Below are 18651 nucleotides of genomic sequence, written 5' to 3'. Positions count from 1 at the left end.
ACATTTAGCAGCTGCAACAACAGCTGGACAGTTCAGCAGCTGTAAAAGACAGATGCCAAGTTCCAGAAAATAACTTGCTAGCAAAAGAATCCAGGCTCCGTAGCAAGTTGTCATGGATTCCCCAATTAGAAGATTTTACGCTGCAACTTAGCACCAACTGCAGATCTGATTCCAAGCTGTACTGTGCTTTCGCTGAACTCACCAGGCAGATTACAGATCCTCTTAAAGTTAGCTCCCCCTCTGATTTAGTTTTGACAGGGAAAAGTCCTTTCACTGCTACAGGAAAGCAACGTCTGTCACGTTATTTTACTAAGTCTTTACGTTGGCTCATTTGCTCTTTCCATTGTCAACACTTTCATTAAAAGGCAGGCCTTAATACCAGACATTAGTTAGAAACACATTTGGCTTGTATTATATCCCCTGACCCTAAATTCTGACTGACCCTAAATTCTTACCTGCAGAAGACTGCATTAATAAAAGAATGATCTAACTAAAATATGGAAATACAATATAAGACTTGCATCAACACCCTGTCAGTCTAGTGTTTTCAGTTACCAGAAAAGGAGGAGGAACAAAAACCAAAATTGTTTATACTGGTCCTTAGGGGTCGTCTTAGCTTCCTGAAGTCATTCACAACCAGTGTATGTTAGAGGAGTCTAAAAATGCCTCTAGATATTTATTGACCTAAATTTATTAGGATAAGAACACTTGCAGCATCTGTTGACTTTAACCGCCGTCGCAGGCATTAAGCTGCCCACTGAAATCAGCCCACTTATTTCAGTATCTAACTATAGGTTATGTACCAAACCAGAAGAGCAGCTATTTGAAAATACTGGCCATGTTGCCTAAAGTTGAAATAAAATAATAAAAAGAACTGAATGCTGCTGATTTCATGTACTGTCTTTGCCTTCTTCCCCTTCATCTCCACCGTGCATGGAGAGTTTTACAAAATGGTTCAATCTGCAAAGTAGCAAACAGAAACATGCAAGGAAACCTCCTCTTGAAAGAAGATAACATAAGAACATTATCAAACAAAATCAGCAGACCTTCACGGGAACAAAATAGGCATAGATGCCAGAGAAAGCAATAGAGAGATAAAGCAAAACCCACAACATTTTGAAGTACTTCTGAAGTACCAGGTACTGTTTTGCTAGAGGGATAACATACACTACAAATAATTAGAGCAGCAGCAGAAAAATATACGAAAAAAAAATCTGGAGAGATTCTGGGTCTTGAATATAACCATGCCAGGCTTCTCTATTTCAAAAAAGGTCCAAGAACAGCAACATAGAAACAGGTTATGAAAAAATGATTGCAGTATACAAGGAAGGACTTAAACATGGTTTCATCAAGGATATAATAATTAACTGTGAAGGTATGAAAATGTAATACCCTGAAACCCCACTCAGAGCATCCTCCTCTTGTTGCAAACGTGCTGGCAGGGCACATGTTCTACTTGGTGACACACAGATTAATGATCTGTTACAGCAGTAATTGTTCCAGCACATCTATAAAAGCATATTGTGCTGTAACCCCAGGAAGATGGCATATGCTAGAAAGAGAAACACCTACAGCTGAAACACTGCGAGTCTCAATAGAAGCTGTAGGAGAGAGAATGGAGAAATTAACACTTACCACCTGCACATTACCAGTACAAAAAACAAGTGCCCTGTGACTCAAGAGGTTTTCACAAATGCTAAATTCCCACCCACATGCACTCTCATTAATAGAAGAACAAAAGGTAGCAAAACAGACCTAGACATTTGCTATGAATATCTACCCCAAATTTCTGGGGGCAAGGATATGGCTACTATAGTTAAGCTTTAGCTACTAAAGATGAAAAGTCAGTCTTACCAGAGGTGGTGGTGGAGGGGGCCCTCCAGAAGGTGGTGGAGGCGGTGGCGGAGGAGGAGGTGGTGGTGGTGGCGGCGGCGGCACAGGCATCCGTTAGATTTATAGCTTCACGCAGTTATGAAAAACTATAGCAAAACTCTATGTCCTTGAGGGGAAGAAAGGGAGGAGAAATAAAAGGGGTGGGGGGAGAAGAATGTGTTTATACAGTGTAAGCTGAAGACCAGCCAAATTTCTAACTCTTGGCAGATTGAAGACTTTTGTAGGACAGTGCTTCTAAAACTACAGTACAAACAGCCTCATTATAGTTATCTGATGACAACATTCATCTAAAGAGCAAACTCACATATCTGGACAAGTTCCATGAATACCAAATGCATAGATGCCAACCTTCCAGCTTTAACTATTATGCCTTCCATTAACCTAGCCCATAGCCCTGAAATGCAATTCTGCAGAGAACAAATCACAATAAACCAAATATAGATGCTCCTGCTGGGACCACTGACTTTCAGCCAGAGCTTTGCCGCTCTAAGGTCAGAGAAGGAACTTTGTAAGGATCACCGCACTTGCTCCAATGTAGAAAAAAAGAAAGATATGCTTGAATAATAAATGAGGAAGTAATTCTACAGATTAAAGTTTCATCAGGTATAGTACTATTACCAAATGACAGCACATAAGGACCAGACATTTCCAGTATTAGTCAGATGTGCCATTTTTACTGCCATTTTTAAATATTAATTTTTTAAATGTTCACAATTCTTCAGTAGTACACTGACTAAAAAGAGACATGTCTTCCAACAAAAGGTGCAGGTAACAGTTTACAAATAGGGACTGGTGGATATCAATATTCAGACCTTGGGTAAATGCATCTAAAACAACATTAACAACTAAATCACATTTTTATCACATCATTTCACTTTATGAACCCAAACCCACAGTTTGGATTCAGGCCTGAGATTGTGGTTGACTGCAGTTCACTTTTGGAATATGAGGCTCCTACTAGCTGTATTCCAGGAACATCATGGATAGTCAGCAAGACTTTTTTTCCTATAATCTATTAAGAGGATTGGATTCTAGGTGAATTTAGCTGAACTGCATTGTTTCAAGAAAGATTCAGTTTTACTCAGTTTCAGCATTATATTTAGGCTTAGGATATCTACAGAAGTTCTAAACTGGACATATTTAAATATGCATGAATAGCTATCCAAGCTGTATAGCGGCAATGATGTCATCCAAGACTCCTACTATACATCCCACATTAGAAGCTACATGATTACCAAAAGGATATAAGCACCATTAACAATAATTTTAAATGGAACTGCAGGAATTGGTGACAGATTAACACACACATTTTGATAAATCCTAACTGCCAGGTCAAAGAATCTAGTCCCTGCTCTCTCTCTCCCACCAATACACACACACATACTTTTTTTTTCTTCATTAAGAAATGCAAGGTATATTCCACAATGTCTTTTTTAACACACAAGAGCTTAATGTCATTGCTGGTTCCATCTCCTTTTGGCAAGAGTTGGTAAGCAAGCAGCCCATAGACTAATACAGGAAGGGAACTCATTTTAGCGCTAAGGTGTGCTAAAGGGTGTACACTGCTAAAGTGAAATGAGAAAAAAAAAGCAGCCAGACTGGACTTTGATAAAATGCATTAGGCATCAGTTCTGTAAGCTGTGGAAAGTAAGTCAGGGTGAAAGACCAGAAACAGAAAAGTCTGAGCAAGGATGCAAGCTGCACGAGGCAACAGATGCAACAGCCACACAAACACACACACACACAAAAAAAAAAAAATCACATGAAATAGGGTGGAATGGGCTTCAGAAAGCCAGCAGGCCAGCCCTTTCAACTCTACGTAGGGCATTACACCTACGCTTGTCCATTCTGTTCTTAAAAACCTCCTGTGAAGACTGCCTCTTCCAGCTACCCCTACCGTTGGGAAAGTTTTCTGTAGAGTTGAACTTGAATCTCTGATTCACTTCGGACAGAAACAAGAATCTATGTATAGAATAGGCTATCTCCTTTTTCTCCGCAGTGGTCTGTAATACTGAGGCTTATACCTCTCCCTCGAGCTCTCTCCTCTTTATGACAAACAACCTCAATTTTTTAAACTTTATTTGCAGGTGATATTGTCCAGACCTCTGATTATTCCTGTTGCCCTCCCCTGAATGCCTTCCAATTGCCTTTGTTGAGAGGAAAGAGCCATGGGACACACAAGTCCAGCTAACGTTTTAAAAATGCCAAGTAAAATGGGAGGACTACTTCATAAGTTATATGCCTTTTTATCTCCTGCAAAACGACAAGGCAGCACTCACCCATTTTCCTCTCTAATCCAGCCCTCCCAAAGGTTTGCATTCCCTTGCAGTTTGACGTTAATAAAGCAACCCCTCTATTTCCATCAGTAAAATCGCAAATGAAAATACTAGATAGTGCCAAAGACAGACCTCTGCAAGCCATACTTGATAGCCCTTTTTATTTTGATAGTGACTCTTGGACGAATGCTCTGAACATGATTTTACACATCTAGTTTTACATCCACTATGTCATGACTCTCTCCTTAGACTCTTCACAATGTCATATGAGACAGTGTCAAAAGACCTAAACAAAGCAAAATATGACCTCTACTGTTTCTTCCCTGTCTGTAATAAGGCTTTTTGACTTATCGTATCAGGAAATTACAATGATATGACACATCTGTTCTTTATATGTCTGTGTTGATCATCATTTGTTTTCCTGACTCCTCCAAGAATTAGAAATATTTTAATCATTTTTATATCTTTCTACAAATTTATGTTGTGTTGAAAGGACTAAAATCCCCAGGCCCTAAACACCTTCATTTTCAAAAGTAGGCACTCTATTCACCCTTTTCCAACTGCCCAAAACCTATTGGTCAAGTACTTTAAGAATCATCTGTGTAAGCAGGAGGCATGAGACAGATCTGGAGAACTTCAGGAGAGAGGGCAAGACAGAAATGTGGCAAGTCTTTAAGTGAATAATGAGCTGTTTTGCTAAAAAGGGACAGCTCAGAAGAGGCAATGAAGTTATAAGGTATGTGCAGCCTTTCCCACCTCCCAGCAAGCGTAGCTAAATGATATCCAGGCAATATCTGAGTATTTTACTTCTGCTGTATCTTGTAAAATACTTTACCAGAGACCAATCAAAAATTAAATCTGCAGAGCATCTGCAACATTTGCTTTCCCCCTTGAGCAAATGCCGTGCAAAGGGCTAGTGTACCAAAGCACTCTGAATCTGCAACAGAATTGGTTACAGTTACTTTAATACTGGCTTAATAAAGCTTTCCAAGGAAGTCTCCACCATTCCACCCCCACTGTTGTCCTATGCAAAAAGCTTTTATCAGAAGACATCTCTTTTCCTCAATTAAGTCATTCAAAAACATGGACATAAGGAGAATGAGTCTTCCCTGCTAATAATATGTTTTGAGATAGTTTCTTCCTACCCTGCAATACAAGCCTTTTGTCTTCATTAAGGATTTCAACCGGGGAATGTTCTCTCAGTCAAATTAAAAAAAATTACAACCCACACTTCTGTGGCAGACCATGTGCATGGCAGCAGGAGGTAAAGCACATTCAGGGCGAACAGTAGCAGGAGAACGGAAATAGGAATCAGAGCTTGGTACTTAGAAGTCATAACTTGAAATGCAATCAGACGACTTTTCTAGCTGTCTGTCTCACCAGTCTAAACCCCAGTACCAACGCCTCCAAGCAAAAGTAGCCTAAGTTCCAGGACCAGAAACTGCATGGCCATTTACAACCCAACAGTGCATAGGATGCCTTATTATTCACCTCACAACGTATCCCATTCACCTGCCCTGAATGCTCTTGCCCAATGACACAGGAGAAGAATGCATGTGGGGGGCTATAGCCCACCACCCTTGGATGAAATAGTGAAGATCTCCTATAGCTGTCCTCCCACGCTGTTCCAAACCCTTTTCAAATGAACTATCCACTGTTTCAGCAAATTCTTCCTATATACCTCCCTTTACCTCTTATCAAAAATTCAGTGTCTTGATGTCCTGACTTTTGCAAGCTTTTGTGCACGTAGACAGATTCATACTTTTTTGATACTAGTACTAATACACTCTGAAGTTGATAACATCCTGTAGCTACACAGTGAAGGAGCTTTTTGCACTTAACAGTTCTATTGGTTCAAGTGGGCTTTGGAAGAAGCAGCCTTGTTATTCATGTAAGCAGATACTGGTGTTAAAGAAAGACCATATGCAGATAAAGGCAGGCAGGTTCAAACAGCAAATGAAACCCTCCAGTAAAAAACAGGCTCCTAAAATGTAATCAAAACTGTATGATCTATACACGTTAACAGATAGGATTGTGGTATATTACAACTTGTATTACTGTAACCTATCTCACTTGTATGTAGTTTGTATTTAAATAAAACTACTCAGAAGGCTGCAACACTTCTATATATTGAGATATTTACTTGGATGGCTCTATTCCTTGGTTAAAGGCTGTATTTCATTCACCTCTCCCCCCCAATCCTCCCACCCTTCAAGTTGCTAGTTAAAATACGGATGGCATTTTCAGACAACAGCTTCAGAACATGCCTGGGTTATGGACTTATGTATTATGAGATAAACAATTTCTGAATTAAAAGAAAAACAACGAGTAACATGTTGATCAGTTCTACAGTTCGTTAAGTGTCAGCAAAAGTGGAACTCCACAAAGTATCTTTAAGGCATATGTGCTCTTTCTCCCCTCAACTCCATGCAGCCTCTATTTCTGTTTTAGTAGCATTACTTTGGATTTGTAAAACCCTCCTCTCCTTACTAAAAAATTGATTCGAAATAAACATTAACAGACTAAGGTAAATGTGCTGGATGGAGTGCACCCCCTTCCTTAGTACCACATTGCCACTCCAATCTGGCGTGTCAGGGAAGCTTCTCTTAAATGTACATATTTGTAATTGGAAGGGAGGGGTCTGAACGATCCTCTGGGGACAAAACCAAAAAGATAAAGGTATTTGAGGTAGAAAAGCTGGCAATATGTGGAAGAGAGAAGCCACATGTGTTCGGCTAGGTTTTCTCAGGCAAAAACTAATGTTAATTTCCATTGATTTCCCTGTCACAGGACAGAATCAGACCAAACAACTGCAGAATTTATTTAAAAAAAAAAAAAAAAAAGGAAAATCCCAAACCTTGCCTTTTCTAGTCCGCCACCCTACCAAGTACACTTTTTTTAGTGCTTTCTGATGTCTAATTTTAGGTGTCCCAAATAGCATGGCTTATATTATTTCCTTTGGGAAGCTCTTTCACAGTCAAACAGCTCCCATTGTTCAAACCGCCTGACGTTCAGCCTAATTTCTCCTTTTCTTAATTTGATCCCACTTGTGCTCCAGTGCAGATGACTCTGCCTTCTGCCAAGCAAAATAGTTCCTCCTCCCACCCCCCACTATAAGCCTTGTGAGATACCTGTAGAATTATAACTCTAAAGCACTCAGTTACGCTTTGTGAGCTGTTTTAACTTCTGACAAGTCATCCCACTACTCAGTGAGCATTGTTATTGTCCTCTGAGCTCAATACAGTTCGTTTTATTTTGTCCTCCTGGTACCGGCAATTCTAAAACTGAATGGTAATTTGAGGTGTCACCACACGGACTGTTCCTTCCTCGCTTCTGCTGACTGTTTTTGCTTGAATAACAGCTGAGCTTAAGCAAAAGCCGCAGTGCAGTTTTGAATATAGAACTCAAACACTAAATATTTTAACACCCAAATAAAGTCTTCATCCAAATTTACATTTTGAAATGTCAGACAACGCAGATTAAACGCAGATATTTCTTCTTCACTGACTGCTCCCTCAGTCCTGTGGCAGATTCACCTGTGGTAAACTGGGAATGCCTGCCTAGGCTTTTATCTAGATTTGGGCTCACCTTGGTCTCACCCAACGACCCAAACGTACACAAACTCAACCCAAAATCTTCCAAAAGCTCTGATTCTGAAGGGTCATCGTCACAGTGCTGGGCTAAGACAAAGTCCTACCGTGAGCATAGAGCCACCTTAAGCAACAACAGCAGCTGGCCTGTCTCCTGCCACCCTGAAGCCCAGCAGAACCACCACAGGTCTGTCTGCAAAGGCTAGGTTGAAATACCTTCACCAGTCATGAAAAGGCAAGGACCTTCAGGAAAAGGCTGTACCTTCAGTGTGGAATGATGTCCAGACAGGGGAAGGAGAGAAGGAAAAAGTCACACTTCTTTAAATGCTCATAGTATGCAGTACAAAATTATTTCTTAATGAGTAGCCTTTTTTTTTTTTAATGGCTACACCCATTAGGTCTTTAGGTTAGATGTTATTAAGAAATAACAACACAATTGGAAATGAAAATTCAATAGCTTTAATTAATTTGGAAAAAGGACTGAAAAATAACCTATTTGCTCTTACTGGCTTAACAGTCATCCCAACTCCTGCACTCTGAGCTGGGTAATTCAGTTTTGAGGCAATTTACAGATTTTTGCTTCATAATCAGTTATTTCACAGGCATGCAGAAAGGCTTACCTAAAATACTGACCTTATTTTGTTGATTAAAAATTGAAGAAAAAAAGTAGACCATTAAATCTGTTTCTAACTTTTGAATAGCTTTTAGACAATCAAATATAATTTCTCCTTTAAATATACTGTTCTGAGTTCTACTTTTTAAGTCTTTGTATTTCAACAGAAAACTAGAAGAATTTTTAAAGTACATAGGATAAACAGCATTAATAAGCATCTGCTCAACTTTCATGATCTGAAAAGTAGACAATAAGATTGTGTCCACACTTGTTCCTGTCAAACATCGCCGAAGCACAGCTGAAATCACTGGTCCAAGCACCCTACAAATATTTTAAAGACACTATCACAGCTGTGGAGACAGAGGAGAGAGAAAAAAACAGAGAAAAGTACACATATGTTAGACAGACAGATTAATTTCTCCGCTATCACTATCATACAACTGAATATGATTTTGAAAAAGCTTCTGTTAGGAACGAACCACTTTAAAAGTTACATGGTTTGATTTCTGTTAGAATTAATTACTGGATGCCATATTCCTTTCTACACAAACTGAGAATTAGTACTTTTCAGTGTGAATGGCTTTTTCTATTTAGAGAACAAAACAAGAAAGAACCAAAGCAGAGCCTCCGAGTGTCCTCACAGCGTCCCCTCTCCTTTGTGAAAATGGCCCTGACCACAAAATAATGATTTCTGCTGTATTTGAGCTCATCCAAGTTTAGGAGCAGTGTAAAAGCCTGAAACTGTTACATCCACCTTTTACAGCTCACCAGAAATGCAAATTTAAAAAACTAGCATACACTTCTTACCATATATATTTTAGGGTATCCACATGTATATTCCTATAGCTGACTAACAAAGCCCAGTCTTTCACTAGATAATTCCATTTCCTAACACCTTGGATTGTACAGAACATGAGAGAAATTCTGGCCTCAGTCTCAATTTACATTGGTGCAACCAAAAGCAAAACCTGGCCTTTTCTTTTCCATTGAGATGTACAAACCTCAGAGGCTCTTCCTGCCTTTAATACACTTAAGAGTGTAAATGAAACATTCTTATGAAGCATTTTTCTACACAGGGTTTGTAGCATTGCCTCACAGTACATAACCATGTTCTGCATTTAAGCCAAGTAACATAAGTCCTCCTCAATATTTCCACTAGGCTTGATCCAGCTGAGAGCTGCATCCCTCTCTGCCTGAAGAGCCACTACAACTCCTGTTCCTGTTATCAGGAGCCTGATAACACTGTATCCAATGGGCGTTTGTTGGGGTACAAAATGGGAATCTGAAGATGTCTTGCTTCCACATGTGCCATGGACAGACTTCTCCACTGAGCTCCCTATAGTGCTGAGGCTACAAATTAAAGTGTTATCACCTGACAAAGCTTCCTTCAAAGACAAAGCTGCACAGATGCCTTCATATTCTCTGCACATGATTATTTCAGGATGTAGCTTCCTGTGTCCTGTGAGGAGCTACTGTAGAATATTAATTGCTGTAAGGCAAAAGAATACAAGAATTTGTCATCCTCTTTTAAATAATGAGTAAGAGAAAATAACTACATGTAAAAAGAAGAAATGCCTTATGTCTACTATAGCATTAACCTTAAGTTGAAGGGTCTGAAGAGAACTGAGGTATATTAGAAACAATTGCTGCTTGAACAAAGAGGTAACTTTGCAAAAGGAAACAATTTATACAAAAGGTTTCCTTCACATAAACTAGACTGTGCACACAAACACAGACTTGGCTTATTTCACTGCCGGACGTATAAACAATGGTGAATTTGATATATAGTCGTTAGCAAAGTTAATCATTGGCTAAATGTAAAAAGGGTAGCTCAACTGAAGTTCAAGGTCACTGCCACATTCTGAAGACGACAGTTTACTTTTTTTACTCTTTAAGTGTTGTAGCATGAACAGCATGAACAGCACTTGAGCTCTCTCAGTAGAGGCAATCTAATGTCTAAAGTTACACTTTAAACTTTTGCGGTCACTGTAGAGAAGCAAATGGCATGTTTTCAAAAATTCCTGTAACATAAAAAGAAATATTTGAAAAGTATACTTGTATATGGAATGGTCTCCCAGGAAAAACTTCCTAACAAGTTGCTTGATCCATTCCCCTAACAGAAAAAACTTTTGCTTTCCAATTAAGTGGAAAGCATTAAAAAGTAACAAAATAACAAAAAAAACCCCAAAATACCAAACAAGTTAGTACTCAAAATACTTTTTTTTTTTTTTTATATTTGCGATACACAGCTCAGCAAACGTCTGCGTTCAAATGCCAATCAAGCAGAAAGAATTTGCAAACACGGACATCAGATACCTACGGGATTCACAGCATCCTTTTCCCAAGCCATTCCACAGTTTTCATTATTAACCACGTGATATTTCATTGACGTTCCTGTTTTAAGTATTCTCAACTTTCCATCTTGGAAGTATAAGTTTACAGAAACCTCCATCCATGCCATACCAGGCTGAGATCTACCAGTTTAAGAAACAGTCTGAAATTCTCAATGCAATGGAAAATAATATTGACAATTCAATTCGAGTCACTCTTCCTTACTACAGTATCAATATCATGCCCCAGCATGGGGTTGTGGTCACTTTATACAGTAAGGATAATTATCTTTCATAAGGGATGTAAAATGTGATGGTCTGGTCACCTCTAGGAATAAATCGTCAGGAAAATCTTCACCTAAAAAAAAATAACAGGAAGCTTTTATCCTGGATTTCAGTAAAGCTGTGGCTCCTTCATTTCCCTCCCAAATCTATTTCCAAAAGTAAGAATGCTAGTCCTAATGTTCTGACAAATTAAACTGGAACTTGTCAATGTCCTCATGCATGTTTACTTTTCTGCTCTGATCCATCAGCCTTCTTGAAACTACTGCTCCATTTCAATGCCATAATTCATCATTTCATCTTAGCTGCTCTTGACGGCAGGATAAGGCTTCTGTTCTTATAGGTAAGAGATAGCTACATAACCTATACTATTATGGAAGCTTAGCTATATTACCATGATGTCGCATTTTCATTTTACTTAATTCAGTGTTCTGAAATACAGAGAACGCAAAGTTATGTTTTCATTGCTTCTAAAGTGCCATAGCTGAGAAATTAATAAAACTCCCTACATGCATAAAAGCATAAATATTCTTTCCCCGTACAGAAAATTATCAGCTATTATAAAGACAATAGGCAAAATATCTAGCTCCCAGCTTTCATCCATTTACTCAGGACAATGATTTCAGTCTGTACAAAGAACAACAAATTGCAAAGACACTTGCAACTGTTAATTCCCTAAAAACACCCAAAGAACGTTTTACTTGAAGGCCCAGTTCTGAACTCCTAGTAGAACAAAGTGCTCAAGGAAACAATGAGAGTTTTATTAAACTGAAGATTCAGCCCTTTGATTTAAGTTAGATTCCAGTCGCAATTCTTTGTGAAAGTCACTATACTCAGAGTGGACAATGTGACTGATCTACACACACACACACACACGTTATAAAAAACAGAGAGCAGGTAACCTTAATAAGCAATAAACACCAGGAAACCAAAAATATTCAACTTATTTTGCTGCCTGCTGAAGGAAATAATAATTCTAGAGATTAACCGGCAAAAGAAGATGGTTTGAGCTTTCATCATCAGAAACACAAAGGAGCAAAGTGGTTTTCTACAGTTTTCCTTTTTTGAACAAGTAGATTAGTTTACATAGCAGTACCACAATGCCAGAATGAACTCCCACGCGTATTCCCAATGCAGCCAGTATTTCCTACTGTCAGATCAAGCAGGGGGGGAAGTGGAGAACTCATTTATACCAAGATCTGGTGTCAAATTTTATGCTTGTTTTGGTCTCCAGCTTTCACTTTTCTCAGTCTGGATTTGGCCCCTTCTTTCTTTATTTCCCTCTGTGTAAATGTCTCTGCTTTTCTGCTGGCTCACAGCCTCTCCGTTCCCTCTCCCCCTTTTCTTCCTTCGTTTTTATCTCTGTTCTTTTCACCATTTACTTCACCTGGTGCCTGCTGCTGATGCAAAGCAAGACAAATGGAGACAACTCATTTAAAGAGCTAGGGTCGTCTGCAGTGGAAAAAGACACACTGCACATGGGGCCAAAGTAAATGACTCTGCATGACAGTACTAAGAGATTACCAGCATAGGTTGCTAGACTGATTTAAAAAAAGAAGAAATGCAGAACCAGACTGATACAGCTGTGAAAAAAAAGGAAATGTGATTCTAGGAGGTACCAGGAAATATATCAGGCTTCATCTGACAGATTGGGTCCAAGACTGCAATACTGAAAAACAGCAGGTAAATCAGTCTGGGTAAAGGAAAGCAGCAAAATAACTACACAATACATATTTTGCAGCTATGCTGGGCCTTTGCAGATCCTGGTACAGCCGGTTTAGAGCAAGCTCAGGTATTCCCACATAGCACTGCATCATTTATCCTGCTGTTAGGTCAACATAAACTCATGATCACTTGATCCAAGAATATTTTCCACAATCCGCTTTTGTACAAATTCATTGCTACGTAGTCATCTCAAGGCCAAAAAAAACCCCTTTCACTCTGCATGAAATGCCTTGTTGGGCCCCACCGCTCAATACACTACAGAGATAGTCCATCCTCTTCATCAGCATACTAATTTAGGAACTAATCTGTGTCTTAATTTTTGCTAAATTTTCTATTAGGAGTGGGGTCAGACTTTTAGGGTTGAATTCTGAAAATACTTAAGTAAATACTCACTGCAGTAACACAAGTAGCATCACTAATATCTACTAAGCTGTTCATGTTTGCTCAGCTGATCCATTGAAGTAACTTTCTGCTCAAATTCTAGGCAGAATTTGACAAAGTTTTTATAGTGACTGACACATCCCCAAGAGAAGTAAACATTCCCTCGAAATTATTAAAGCAATACTCTGTTTTACTATGTAAGCCTGTCTCACTTTTTCTGTTCCTCATGATTTTCCTTATGTTTGCTCAACAAATTCAGCAGACCTATGGATTTTGTACAGAGAAAGCAATTTTTCTTTTCTTTAGCATACATCAAAAGTGTAACGGACCTGGACAAAAGCCCCAAAACAGCCAGAACTACTTTATATACAGTCAGAAGTGTTGATGTATGTGCATTTTCTCACTGCACAAGACTGTGCAACATGGTTAGGAAAGCAACAACATAATGCCTTTTGAACAAGAGAGGATATGAAGGAGGAACAAAAGATCCAAATAGCTCCATTTTGCACTGGTGTCATATTCTCCTCTCCTCCTTTTTCCTTTCTTTTTTGGGTATTTATAATGAAGTGAGGACAACATGATATAGTAACTAGAAACAAAGTTAAATGGTGCAGCAGTCATTTACAGACCTGCTTTATAGTTTGTGAAACGGACTGACAGGAAAGAGTTATTAACTCAGTAAATCTCACGTTGCTCATGCAAAAGGAAGGATTTTACCCCTATCTTACAAATCAAGCAAAAGCACTGTAATTTCTAGCCATCACTTTACTTTATCAAGACAAATACTGCATTTGCCAAGAACGTTACCAAAGGACATGGCATATTCACTACACTGCAGCTGCAGAGCGGGCACAAGAGGCAGTTTCCTTGGGCATTTGTAAAAGCAGTGTCAAGACTGAGCAAGTGCTTCCGTGCTGAACTTTCTGTTCTTGTAAGCCTAGTGAACTACACCTTGTAGGGACCTTGCGTCCAGTTTTCCTCTACTTTTCACTTTGTGTTATCCTCTATACTGTAGCTATAGTATGGCTGTTCAGCTGCTCTCCGCTGTGCAGGCTAGCTACAAAATGATAACCGTTCTCTTCTAAAAGGGTGAGATATCTATTTGGAACAAGGGTAAATGACAGCACAGGGTCAAGGCAAAGAAGAATCCCCATGCTTGATCCTATTTGAGAGGGAGATATTTCTGGGAGTCTAAAGGAAATCCACTTCAGCTGTTGTCTGAGTCACTAAGGCATGAAAACATGCTTTTCACACCTTGTGAAAATTCTTTAGTTGTTTCATGTACTTCCAAAGAAATCCAAAGGAGGCTTTACAGCTGTCATGTATATAATATTGAATGACTCCACTTGAAGATACTCAGATATCAAACTAAGTTGGCCATATTCAAAAGTATAAAACTTGGTCTAAAAATGCATTCATTTTTTCTCCGATTTAGAAGTCCTATGGCATTTTTTCTGTTTGGAATATAGCACTCTTTACTTCATGGTTCATTTTGGCTACAAAGCATGCCAGCCACTGGCCAATGCTGACACAGCATGACCACAGATGAAAAAACAATCGCTAAGTCCCACTAAGGTTCCATTAGTAACAATTTATTTTCAGAAAGCTTCAGTCTTTCGAAGAGAATTAAGTATTGAGTTTAAGAGCACAGACTAATTAAGGAAGATGTCTAAGGATAACGGTAAAGGTGTTCCCGAAAGTTATATCTCAAAACTGCATAGCAGTCGCTAGTAACTCAGTATAAGGAAAGTACTGAAGACTTTTAGACTAAAGAACTTAACGGATACTATATTTGGTTTATATATATATTTACACATAAAAATATTATATTTATACACAAGCTTACATGCACTCTGAAGAAGCCAGGAATCTTTACTCTGGCACAACAGAGCCTAGTATCATTTTTCCAAAGCAATAATCTGCTTCAACTTTTTATCTGTGATCTGATTTATGAGAGGAATGGCAGAAAATATTTAGATAATAATGCAGCAGGTGTTCACACACATTCAAGATCAATAAATTCTGAAAGTCAAGGGGAAGAGAATTGAAGTAAGCTAGTCCAGTCTCAACTCCTTTTGATAACTAAATAGAACTGAATAGAGGGAAGAAAAGCTTCCACAGAAATAGAAGCCTTTGAAAAGTCATATAATTCTTGTAGGTAGGTTATGACTAACAAGCATACAAAGCAGTTTGAAGCCAATCCTTTTACTGCTGTGCTCCACTTTGGGTTAGAATATTTTTTAAATATTAATATTAAGCCATCAATCATGTATTTTAATACCCACTATTATTTATTTTATATTTAATATAAAATAATAAATTATATGTTTAGTAAGCTTTGAAGCTTTTAACATATATTCCTTCAAATGTGTAAATATTCTTCTATTTGTTATGGCTAAGATACTGCTTTCAGTCCAAGGCCTTCTTTTCAGAGGAAAATGTATTTCCCAAAATACTGACCTTATCAACCAAAAAATGATTATTCTTTGAAGTATAAAGAGCATTTATTAGCATCTATGCTAAGTTTTGTTAAGATAAGACATTCAAACCCTGTCAATTTTTATGGTATGATTACTGAGAGGAGATACTGTTACTTTTTGATGTACTTTTAAAAAAAAGTCTAAATAGTTAATTTCTGCAAATTCAAATTTATTAACTAACTTTAAATACACATGTAGTCGCCCCTACTATGGTCCTTCCTGACATGATATTGCAATAACAGAAACTGAGATGTGCTAGATGCTTACTCTTTTTATTTTATTTATTTAATTTACATTTTCTTTTGGAAGAGTCACTGGGGGTAGAGAGGGAGAAGAAAAGGTAGCAGATGCTTTTTATTATATTATTTATGATTTGATAAATACAGCCATATATGGCTTTTCCCAGTGCTGTACAACGACAGAATCAAAATCTCAATTACATCTCAGTCATTTTCAGGAAGAGAACCAAACCAGCAGTGAGTTTAGTATTGAACCTAATAAATTAAGCATTGCACCTGTCCCTAGGTTACCAAAGCCAGTATGCAAAGGCCTCATCAAACTGCTTATACACCTCGTCTTCACAGAATGTATATGACTGAATTGTTTTTAAATTCAAGTTTCATATTGACGTTGCAAGCTGGTACAGGCACTGTACCTTTGTGCAATTTTGCATGCCAATTAGAATACTGGAGTTCAATCTTAATAACAGGTTGTAAATAATACTGAAAAATGTTTAATAACTATGTTACTGTAACATCAAAATACATTGCATGTCAGTTGCTACCCCTCCTTCCTTCAAGGGATCTTCTGCAGGAGGAGAATCCACTCCCACAGAATTTCTTGCAGGTTAAGAGTCTAAGTCACATTTTGTTATCACCCTCTAAAACAAAACATTCAGAGCACTCTATCTGCACATCCAAACACACTTACACGGTCCTTTTTAGGGGTCCCACACTGAGCTTCTTGCACCCTGCTTGTCCATAGAACGTGGCAGCTGAGGGCAGAGCAGACTGCATCTTTCCACCTCGCGCTGCGCAAGGTCCCTTACGAGCCGGGGGCGGCAGCGGTGCCTGCGCTGCCCACCACACTGTTTTGGGCCGTGAGTCCACGCAGTGAACAGGAACCACCGTCACTCACACATGCCTAGCAACTGTACCAGCTCGGACTGTCATCACAGAATAAACTTGTGCAACTCCCTCGACCGTCTTCTCTGCGGCTTGCCTTTGAGCACAAAGAAAATGAACTGACGACTTTTAACAAAGATTATACAAGCATACATTTTTAGATAAATGTGAGTTTGTGCTGGGTATACAGATGGAGAAATTTAAAATACTGGTTGTACCAGCAGGCAGTTTAACAATTCCATTCATGCAACATACGTGATAATAGGTGTCACTGTTAGCAACATAATTTCAGCAATATTTCAGTTTGCATCAACAAAAGCACTTGGAAATTTTTGCCCATAAATCAAGACCGACTGAAGACAGTTCCATGCTGTAATCTTCAACCCTTATTCTGTATCTCAGTGTCTTCCAAATCAGGTTTATTTTGTTACCTTTCAGTCATCTCACTTAGTAATGCTCCATTTTCTATAACAAGCCAAAAAAAGCATGTTGGCCTGGATGTCCTTCCTGTAACACCTGAAGTCCTTAACTTTAGCTGTGCAAACACACACTTTCTCCATTCCTCCCTACGCTGGCAGAGACACAGACTGTGACATAATTACCACTCTTATACCTTTGTAACCTCTAAGCTCGTTCCAATATCAATGAAAAGACTCTTACTAACCTTTAACAATATACTCTCCCTGTAGATCTCTATTCATGCAAACTGATGCAGAAGAGACAAGCTTTTAGTCAACCTTTAAACCAGGTTAATTACTACTAAATAATAATCCCTTAAATATCATCTCCAACAACTCTTCAGCAATCCCCCTGAAACAGGTACAATAAATACTGCAGCTTCTACAGTTATTCAAATCCCTTTTTCCTGAGCAGATCTCTTCCAGCACATCTATTTCAAAGGCAACAACTAGAAAAAGTTCTTCCTACCCGTCGCTATGCGAAGACAGCGTAGTTTTCTTTACTTGAGGGGGGGAAAAAAAGTAAAAAAAAACAAAAAAAAACCCCAAAAACAGCAAAACCGGTACTAAACACAACCTGTAACTAACACGCCATCGCTCTGCTTGCTCCACCGCGGTGAGTAAGCACATCCCCAGAGGCTGCGAGCCCGCAGGTACCCGGGCGCGCCCCCGCCGCCCGGGGAGAGTCCTGGCCGGGCCCCGCTCGGGCGGCGGCGGAGCCTCCGCCAAACGCCGCGAGAGCGCGGCGGGACCCGGCGGTGCCCAGCAGCCGCCCCGCGGGCCGCTTAAAACCCGGCAGCAAGTTTGTCCGCCGAGTTGTTTTGGTCTGCGCAGCCCGGGAGCGGGGAGGGGGGGCTCCGGTCTTCGAGCCGCTTCGCTCCTCGGGGGCCGTTAGAAGACGGTGGGGGCCCCCCGGGGCCTCCCCGCCCGCAGCCATCGCCCGGGCTCGCCGGCTGGACCCCGCTTCCCCACCGCAGCCGCTGCCCGCCCGCAACGCGCTGCCACCGCGCTCCTCTCTCGCTGGCCGCGGCGGCACGGAGATACCGCCAAACACCCCAACGGCCGCCGCCGCCGCTTCCCCCCCCCCACCCCCAACGGCCGCCGCCGCCGCTTCCCCCCCGCCACCCCCCAACGGCCGCCGCTCGCCGCGCCCCTCCCCCCCCCTCCCCGGCGCCCACCTGCTCGGCGGCAGCGGCGCGCTCCGCCCCGGGCAGAGGGCGCCAGGTAGGGCGGCTCGGCCGCCTCTCCGCGGGGGACGCGGCCGTTGGCGGGGAGGCGGAGGGAGGCAGCCGGCGGCTCCTCGGCAGGAAAAAGCGGGGGCGGGGGGGAGAGGGAGGAACCGCAAAGTCTAGGATTCCGATCCGCATGGCGGGAATAATAAACAATTTTATATATTTTTTTTTTCTTTTTAAAGTAATAATTTAAAAAACACCGCGCAGGAGACAAACTGGACGGGGAGCGCGGCGGGCAGGTGAGCGCCGGCCGGGTTTGGCGCGCAG

The 18651-nt window shown here is 40.3% G+C and overlaps 1 protein-coding gene across 5 annotated transcripts in view; it reads right to left on the bottom strand.

Annotated features, from left to right (window-relative positions):
- Positions 1–18435, bottom strand: part of WIPF3 (WAS/WASL interacting protein family member 3) — a 41724-nt gene extending 23289 nt beyond the window's left edge. The window contains exons 1-3 of one of the 5 annotated variants that reach the window (XM_009676413.2): positions 17622–17716; positions 16501–16791; positions 1855–1999 (exon numbers count right to left, since the gene is read on the bottom strand). In XM_009676413.2, coding sequence (XP_009674708.2) covers positions 1855–1944 — 90 coding nt within the window. In that variant the 5' untranslated portion in view covers positions 1945–1999; positions 16501–16791; positions 17622–17716. The other 4 variants (XM_068935258.1, XM_068935259.1, XM_068935260.1 and 1 more) reach the window with 4 other exon arrangements.
- Between the last annotated feature and the right edge of the window lie 216 nt (positions 18436–18651).

This window comes from Struthio camelus, chromosome 2, assembly GCF_040807025.1.
Source record: "Struthio camelus isolate bStrCam1 chromosome 2, bStrCam1.hap1, whole genome shotgun sequence".
NCBI classification, from domain to species: Eukaryota; Metazoa; Chordata; class Aves; order Struthioniformes; family Struthionidae; genus Struthio; species Struthio camelus.
This window is presented reverse-complemented; position numbering and strand designations above follow the sequence as displayed.